At 34.1% G+C, this 9752-nt stretch overlaps 1 protein-coding gene across 1 annotated transcript; it reads left to right on the top strand.

Moving 5' to 3' along the window:
* The first annotated feature begins 636 nt into the window (after positions 1-636).
* Positions 637-5836, top strand: LOC112519008 (2-isopropylmalate synthase A-like). Its single transcript, XM_025126879.1, has 12 exons — positions 637-1288; positions 2139-2352; positions 2590-2670; positions 2825-2914; positions 3043-3129; positions 3461-3561; positions 4016-4049; positions 4135-4209; positions 4299-4382; positions 4479-4613; positions 4694-4839; positions 5549-5836. The coding sequence occupies exons 1-12, from the start codon at positions 645-647 to the stop codon at positions 5646-5648; spliced, it is 1791 nt and encodes a 596-aa protein (XP_024982647.1). The 5' UTR covers positions 637-644; the 3' UTR covers positions 5649-5836.
* Positions 5837-9752: the final 3916 nt, after the last annotated feature.

Consider the following 9752-nt stretch of genomic DNA (forward strand, 5'->3'; position numbering starts at 1 on the left):
GTCGATTTCATTGTTTAATCTTATGATTTTTTTTTCTATGAAATTGTTTCATATAATACATTTTTTGATGAAGTTGTTTCATATATGGTCATGAAATTATTTCATATAATACCTAATGAAATTTTAATGAAACTGTTTCATATATTTCGTTAAAATTAAAATAATAAAGATGATAATATTCATGATTAACACCTTTCACAATAAAAATGATTAATCAACCTCTCATAATTACAAAAAAAGTTGTGATTAATTAAATAAAATTTACACGATTTATACAAATTAAATGGTTTGCATTTTATATTGAATTGTTATTTCAAATATTCTTGCTATTAGTCTTTTTATATTAAGATATGAGTCGAATAATATTCATCCTGTCAGTCATTTTATATTATGATATGACTCAAATAATAAATATTCTGTTTTAAATGATCTATGAGCTACTACTCAATTATAGCTATAAAATACCATTAACTCTTACATAAATTTCCCCGAAATCTCTTTTAATCATAGGACTGAAGTGTCATGATTTGAATATAAGGGTAAATAAACAACAACGGTATTTGTTAGCAGGGGATTTTTTGACATTTAAAGCTCCACAAAATCCCCTTTAACTCTCTTCTCTCTGCTCTGTCTCAACCATAGCCATGGCGGCGTCTCTTTCACATCTCTCTACTTTCTTTTCTCCGACCACCACCACCACCACCTCCTCCTCCACCAACCCAATCCGCGCTCTATTCTATTTCAAACCCTCAAAATCCCAATCACAWAACTCSTTCTCAATCCTYTGCTSCCGCCGCCCGGACTACATCCCTAACCACATTTCYGACCCTAARTATGTTCGWATCTTTGATACCACTCTYCGAGACGGRGAACAGTCTCCAGGWGCCACCATGACCACSAAGGAAAAGCTCGATATTGCCCGTCAACTTGCGAAACTGGGTGTGGACATTATTGAAGCAGGTTTCCCTGCTTCCTCCGAAGCTGACCTACAGGCCGTTAAGTTGATTGCTCAGGAGGTCGGAAATGTGGCCGCCGAAGAGGGTGGTCATGTGCCCGTCATTTGCGGCTTGGCGAGATGCAATAAGAATGACATTGATAAGTCATGGGAGGCCGTGAAGCATGCCAAATTCCCCAGGATTCATACTTTTATAGCCACCAGTGAGATTCATATGCAGTATAAGCTCAAGATGTCCAAAGAACAAGTGATTGAAAAAGCTAGGAGTATGGTCGCATATGCCAGAAGTTTGGGCTGTAATGACGTTGAGTTTAGCCCTGAAGATGCTGGGAGGTAAATCTCTCTCTCTTTCTCTCTCCCTATATATATATATATCACTCATGGTTTCAAGTTTGTATAATGTGAAGAATAAATCATCTTCTTTTTGCCCACAACTAAGGTACACTATCAGGATTTATTCCCAAAAATGCCTTGTGTGATTCTTCCTAATTGCTTTTGTTAGATTTAGGGTTATTGTTGTGCAATATGGATGTTGAGTTATGAATTAGGGTTTATCGTTTAGTAATGTTTATGTTTTTAATGTGGGAAGATGTTGATCTAATTTTCCATAGTGATTTGTTGGTCTGAAATGTTTTAGACTGCCAGTGATATACTTTATGAGGGATTGCTGTTCTTGTAACGATACTCAACTTTTTCCTGCAAACCCATCATAAATGCCAAAAAAAGAAGCTTTAAAGTTTGCATTGATAAGCTATATTGAACAAATTGTTTACATGTAAAAGGAACCATTGGTACTTTTTGTCCAAGATCACTCGTAGTAGCCAAGTAAACCAAACCGAATGTACCGAATATATCCCATCCTGGGGAGGGTATAAAGTATGTATACCATACATCTTCCCCTAGGGGTAGAGATGCTCTTTCCTTTAAACTTCTTTCTTAAAAGTTTTGGAAGGGACCGAAAAGCCGTTGTAGCAAAGTGTAGTTTTTGGGGTAAGAACTAAGAATAATGGTTGGTTTGCAATGAAAAGTGAAGTACAATTATTTGAAAAGTCAAAGCATGTTTAATGATATGTGTGATCCTACGCAACTATGGATTTGTTCTATGATCTGGTCAGAAAGGAAGAACTTGTATTACTATCTCAATATCAATTCAAACGTGGGTTTCTGTTATGTTTGTTAACAGATCAGAGAGAGAATTTTTGTATGAGATCTTGGGTGAGGTTATTAAAGCAGGTGCAACAACTCTTAACATTCCTGATACTGTTGGCTATAACTGGCCTCGCGAGTTCGGGCAGCTCATTGCTGATATAAAAGCCAACACCCCTGGCATTGAAAACGTCATTATTTCTACCCACTGCCAGAATGATCTTGGACTTTCTACTGCCAATACTTTAGAGGTAGGCGTATACATTGGTTATGTTTTTAGTTTGTGTTTCATTTGTATGCTAACCTACATGAATTCCAGGGTCTGTTGATTGAATGACCTCCCATTTTTCTTTTAAATCTATGACCTTCTCACAAGTTTTAGAATGCCACCTCTGTGTACAAGAATGCCACTAAACTTTTTCAGAAGGTTATGGTCTTAATAAAGTTCTCATTTGAGGTTCTTGAGCAAAATAGTCCATGAATTCCAGGGGGCTTATTCAGGTGCAAGACAATTAGAAGTAACAATAAACGGAATTGGAGAGAGAGCTGGTAATGCTTCTTTGGAAGAGGTGAGTGTAATGTGCCTATTTGTGATGTTGCTTGTTCTTGATAACTTAACAAAATCCATATCCAACAGGATATTGGTATCTAAACCATTTTAACTTATGTGTTAGTTTAAAAGTTCTTTAACTAATGGGTGCCACACTTTTTTGTTGAATATAGGTGGTAATGACTATAAAATGCAAAGGAGATGTATTGGGTGGTCTTCACACTGGCATCAATACAAGACACATTGTCATGGCTAGCAAGATGGTATATATATATATATGTATATATATATGCCTGTGTGTGTGTCTATATATATATATATTCAAGGCTTTACTTTTAAGAATCTATTCTAACAAGTGACTCTCTGTTCACTTTGAACTTGTGTTATTTAGGTGGAAGAGTACAGTGGACTGCAGGTACAGCCACACAAGGCTATTGTTGGTGCAAATGCTTTTGCTCATGAAAGTGGAATCCATCAGGTTGGTCTTTGGTTACGGTTATAAGAAAAAGCTCAGCCGATCCTTTGGTTTAATATTAATCATGGCTGCCGCCTTTTGTGCACATTCCACCCCTTCCCCCTTACTTGATGAGAGTTTGCTTTATGAACCTTATGTCTGAAGAGCTCATTATCTGTTCTTTTTATCACCCTTCCCATGGTAAAAGTTGATTAAATTATAACTTTGTTTAGTTCATCTATTTGACATCATGGCCGGTTATACTAGTTTGTGGCCTAAGTATAAATTGTCATGTGGCTTGTTCTTATAATTTTCAATCAACTTACTAGATACAGTCCTGTGTTCTATTTTGTAGGACGGAATGCTAAAGAACAAAAGCACATATGAAATCATGTCTCCTGAAGATATTGGACTTCACCGATCTAATGAATCTGGACTTACACTTGGAAAACTTAGGTATGTTGAATGAAAGTTGGTCATTTTTGTTATTGCCAAGTTTCTGATATATATGTTCTATGATTATTTGGGTCAAGTTCTTCTAACGAATCTGGGCTTAGACATGGAAAACTTTGGTATGTCAACATATCATTTCACATGTAATTGTTTCATCTAAGGCTAGGATAAGGTATGATTTCACATGTATTTGTTTCACAATGTGAAACTTACAGACAATTGGTCATGTATCATTTGTTTCAGAATTTGAGACAATACTGTATGTTTCGTTGTGAAACAATACATGTTTCACAAGTTCTCAATGTTTTTGATGTTCTCATATGATTATGCCTATATATAAACACACTCAGGGTTGTTCATTGATAGCCTAGCCCTTGCCCCTCCCTGACTGCTTCATTACTGAAGATTATGTTCTGTTGATTGGGTATTCTAATGATTTTCAACAATTTTTGTACAGTGGACGACATGCTCTGAAATCTAAACTTTTTGAGGTAAAGTGCATTGTTGAACTCATCGACTTGTAACTGAACAACACCTTTCTTGTACTGCATTAAATCTGTTCCATTTTCTCTTCAGCTTGGTTACGACATAGATGGAAAGGAACTTAATGATCTCTTTTGGCGCTTCAAATCCGTTGCTGAACTGAAAAAGGTATAAAAAACTCTTCTTTTAATGGTATCAAGTATCTATCTACTATTAAAATGCGAGTTATATAGTTCTGCCTGCTATTTTTGTTCCAGGTTATCACGGATGATGATTTAGTAGCCTTGGTTTCAGACGAAGTTTTTCAGCCACAAGTTTTCTGGAAGTTTGGGGATGTTCAGGTTTAAATCGGACCCCACTTACACACGTATCTTCATTTTCGAATCAAGATTGATTTTCTAGAACTCCATTAACGGAACCCAAATCATAATTCACAGGTTACATGTGGGACTCTTGGTCTTTCTACAGCAACAGTTAAACTATTAGATAAAGATGGAATAGAACACATTGCTTGCTCCACTGGAACTGGACCAGTTGATGCCGCTTATAAGGCGGTGGATCTCATTGTTAAGGTTTGAATCATGAATCTTAACTTGCATCCATGAATCCTTATATTGGCATCACATAATGATTGATGATATCTCTTTTACAGGCACCTGTAAAACTGCTAGAGTATTCAATGTCTGCTGTAACCGCGGGCATTGACGCTATAGCCAGCACCCGTGTTCTAGTTAGCGGAGAAAACAACCTCGTAGCAACTCATGCTTTTAGTGGAGAAAAAGTTGTGCGGACTTATAGGTACGCATGTTTATGTTTTCGTTTGGTGTCCTCGTGGCTTTAACTTAGCTGGTAAGGAAGTGGTCATCCTTGCAAAATTTTATGTCTGTGGCCCTTTGAGATTCCTTATGAGGCATGATTTGTTTTGATCATCGACATTTCCATCCTGTGGGTGTTACTTATACTTAACGAAAAATAGGACTTTGATTGTGGGCCCGGGTGCTTGACCCAAGCTAAAATGAATTAAGTAGGGGTCATAATATGGAACTAAAATGGTGTTTAGAGTCGACAATCACACTCGCACAAATTAATAAACCAAACCCACCCAATAAATCCATGCAAATGCAGGTATGGAAGGTAGGATGTATGCAAACTTTTCCTCTACCCTGGTTAAGCAATTGGTCGGATTTTTATTATATTTTTTGGATGGAATACTTGCACAAATTGGTGAGAGTTCAAGTATGGAAGCCGCAGTATGAGCGTTACGATTCCTTGGGAATTGGGCTTTTAAGAAGCTAACTAGCAGGTTATTATATATCTGATTTGTCTCTCACATGATGTTCTTGGGACGGAACAGTGTGGGCTTGTTAGGGGTTCGCTAGTTTCCCACTACAAACCCTTTTGCACAAATTGTCTAATCTACCACCATGACCATTTTTTCTTACAAAAAAGATCATATCCATCCAAGAGACAAATGGAACCTAAAAGATACTCTTGGTTTTGTTGGCAGTGGAACAGGAGCATCCATGGATATTGTTATCTCCAGTGTCAGAGCTTATCTTGGTGCCCTAAACAAGATGTTAGGGTTGAAGAAGCAGTCAAAAAGTTAAAACAATTTGGTTTGGAAATTAGCATTTGCAATTGCATTGATGGTTATGGTTTAATAAATTTGAGAAATTTTCATTTTGTATATTTCCATGTTTATCTTTATGTCCTCTACCCGAATATGTGCGTCTCTGTACATTTTATTCTCCTGACCTTATTTTCGAGTAAATCATATTAAATAATTTTTTGGTTTCGTTTTAAAATGCATGGAAAATCATTTATATAATTATGCTTGCACATTTGAATATGCATTCTCACCATACATAAGAGTAAAGAGTTGATATATAATAAATTGTGGTTGGGTCTGTCCTTATTCATTCAGCCAATTCAATAAGAAAACCATATGAATAAGTGGTTGGATATACATTTAATTTACATGGTTAATGGAATTTTATTCTAACGAATGTAGAAGGCATATTTAATGGTTTGATGAGGGACCATGATCAATAACTATGCTATTGTTATTGTTACCCCACTTTATAGTTATACACATCCATGTCTTTGGGTCATAAATACCTAATTTACTTACTTTCTTTCTGATATCCATCGATTTCCGCATTTATGTATTTTTTAATTTCATATACTTTAAAAAATCCAAGATTCTTAGACTATAAGTCGTATTTTTTTTTGTTGGGAAAATTGCATCAAAATGAAACCAACTTTTATATGATTTCTATTTTGGAGAACCAACTTTCAAAATCGTCATTTTGGAGAACCAACTTTCACCTGTTTTCTATTTTGGGGAACCAACTTTCAAAATCGTCATTTTAGAGAACCAATTTGCATCTGATTCCTATTTTGGGGAACCAACGTGCAAAATCGTCATTTTGGGGAACCAACTTGCACCTAATTCTTATTTTGGGGAACCAATTTGCAAAATAATTATAGAAAAATAACTAAAATTCGTTTTTTTTTTTAAATTAATGCAATAAAATCTATTTTTCATTTCAAATCTGGTTTTTTTTTAATTCAGATATCAAATTGAAGATTTTTTCAAAAAAAATCCAAATTACCACGATAAAAATTGTTTTTTACTAATGCAATAAAAAATCAATTTAATAGAAAAAAATTAATTGATGCAATAAAAAAAATATTAAATATCACATTCAAGATTTTTATATCTAACCAATCTGTGCCAATATTAAAGTTTAAATCAAATTTGGCAAATCCAACCAAAAGTTTGATAGAGACCTTTAAATTACCTGTTACATGTTCAACAGATCAACCAGACTCTTAAATAAACAAAAAGTTTGATAAAGACCACTAAATGACGATTTTAAAAGTTGGTTCATCAAAATAGAAATCAGGTGAAAGTTGGTTCCATTTTGGTATAATTTTCCCATTTTTCTATAATTATTTTAAAAGTTGGTTCCCCAAAATAGGAATCAGGTGCAAGTTGGTTCCCAAAATGACGATTTTGAAAGTTGGTTCCCCAAATTAGGAATCAGGTGAAAGTTGGTTTCCCAAAATGACGATTTTGAAAGTTGGTTCCCCAAATTAAGAATCAAGTGAAAGTTGGTTTCCCAAAATGACGATTTTGAAAGTTGGTTCCCCAAAATAAAAATCAGGTGAAAGTTGGTTCCATTTTAATGTAATTTTCCCTTTTTCTTTTATAAATGTTTGATGTCTTAAAAATAAATATATAAATAATTAATTAAAGAAAATGGAAATGGAAAAAGAAACAAATTAAGATTTGGGTTGGGATGGTCGTCCCAAACTTTTTCATGTGCAGCGACGGAAACCATTTGTATAAAAAGAAAATACATATGTATTGTGTGTATGGGTGGTGCCATGGGCACAACCACCCTCACCCATGTTAGAACCAATCCAACGAAGTATAGAATTACCCTTCCAAACTAGAAACAAAACAGTAACAAACAGAAATTAACCAAGAAATTTAGTAAAATCTAACCTTTACGATGATATCTATATGCGAAGATCGTGAGATAGAGGCTTGCCATAGCAGTGTCCTAAGACGAAATTTCGCCCCCAATCGTGCGTTGGTAAACGGACGTCGTCTTGAGGATACAACTATCTAACCGGATTGATGCACGTCAATCCGATTCCATCGAATCGATAATACGTTCCGTGAAGCAACGATATAGAGAGAAAAATTATCGAGAGATCGTTCTGTTCTGTGTGTTTTGGAAAGACGAACAGCCACGAAAAAAAAATATGAACCGCAAAAATGCAGTTACCGACGGGTCTCGGATCGGGCAAAACCGTAGCCGGGTCATAAGAGCCCCAAGACCCATCTTTTGACCATTAATATTGGGTATTGCTACCCAATGTCAATCCTTCATTTGGGTCTCTCTCTAACTTGCTAATTCATGTGTGTAAGGCCATATAAACACATGAAAATTTCCTTCTTTTTCCTATGTAGGACTAATATCCAACAACCCAAACAGCGTCTAAGCTTTCTTTGAGATTTTGCTTGGTTTTCTAGGTTTTCACATTAAATTAAATTAAAGATAAGATAAAAATAAAAATAAAAATAAAATTATTGACGAAAGTCAAAGTTAATTGGTAACCGGAAACGATGATTAAAATTATCATTGCAATTTATTTCATGTTAAAACAAAAATATTAAAATTATATTTATGATTAAGTCGTAATTTATCGATTGTTATTGAAACGAGGGTTTAGCGTCATATTAAACGTTGATCATCCGACCATCTCCATCTTCATTTTCTCTCTCTCTCTCTCTCTACCACTACTCAAATTGCTTCTGCTTCTCCACCTTCCTTGTCATGGCCGGTTTTGAAGCCGCCCCCATCGTTGCTTCTGCTTCTACACCTCATTACAACAAAATTGAGTTTATAGGACGGCGCCAATAAATAAGCGTTCCAATAAACCATTTTGTAAGATCTAATTTATAAGAGTAAAAAATAAAATGTCTTATCTAAAGGTGTTGCAATAAGTTTATAGCATGCTTTTGGGAGTCGTAATAAGTTTGTTAGAACATTTTTATGAGAAAACGTCATATTAGCTATTTTATAGACATTTTTATGAGAAAACGTCATATTAGCTATTTTATAGACATTTTTATGAGAACACGTCATATTAGCTGTTTTATATGACACTATTTGAAAAAGTATTCTATAAAAAGATCGGTTTATAAAAATGATAGTGTGACATTTTGTATTAAAAGTGTCCTAAAAATTGTTAAAACGTCCAATAACAAAGTGAAAATCACAAAGTGTTTAATAAATTTTCGAAAATCGAGTTCATAAATACAAAGGATGATTTTTGTAATTTACTCTTATATATATACACACACACAGACACATATACATACATACATACATACATACATACATACATACATACTAGTGGTTTACCCGTGCGATGCAACACGGGTGAATCACAATTTCGAAACATTAGTTTAGCCTTGAATCATGAGTTTGTATGATTATTTTACAAATCAACTAATATATAAAGTTGAAGGTTAATATGGTGTATTAGCAAGATCGATTGGAAAAATAATTGCACACATGTTGAGTTTCTAAACCCATATAAAGTTGAAGAGTTGGGATGGGGTACATGCAGGATCTGAAACCTTTTCTGAGATTGTTGCTTCAAATTTCAATTTACTTCAAGAGAAAGAAGGACTTTGAATTTGAATTTGGGTTCAAAATAGGAAACAAACAAAGTATCAAACAACTTTGAAAGACCAAACATATCTTTTTCATGTAAATATGACTTACTTAAATCTGAAACTTTGACCAAACAAATGATATGTTTTAAGCATTTGTACATTATGCATAATAGTTTGTACTTAAGATATTTTTGAATCTATTACAAAAATTAATAGTATTTTATGTTTTAAGACTTATAATTAAGACTTTTGGTCTAAATAATTATTAATATGGTATAGATAATTGTCATGTTTTCCAAATTCAGCACTTAAAAAGCTAGAGATCAAGAATCGTCATACTGGTTTCTTTGAGTCGCATTTGAGCCTTTTACAAAAAGTAGATGCTTTATGACCCTTTTTAGGTATTATTCAAAGCATACAACTTTTAATAACATTTGTATCTAATAATTATATTTAGCTTTAGTTTATATATATATATATATATATATATATATATATATATATATATATC

Source organism: Cynara cardunculus (assembly GCF_001531365.2).
Source record: "Cynara cardunculus var. scolymus isolate 2C chromosome LG 10, CcrdV1, whole genome shotgun sequence".
Classification (NCBI taxonomy): Eukaryota; Viridiplantae; Streptophyta; class Magnoliopsida; order Asterales; family Asteraceae; genus Cynara; species Cynara cardunculus.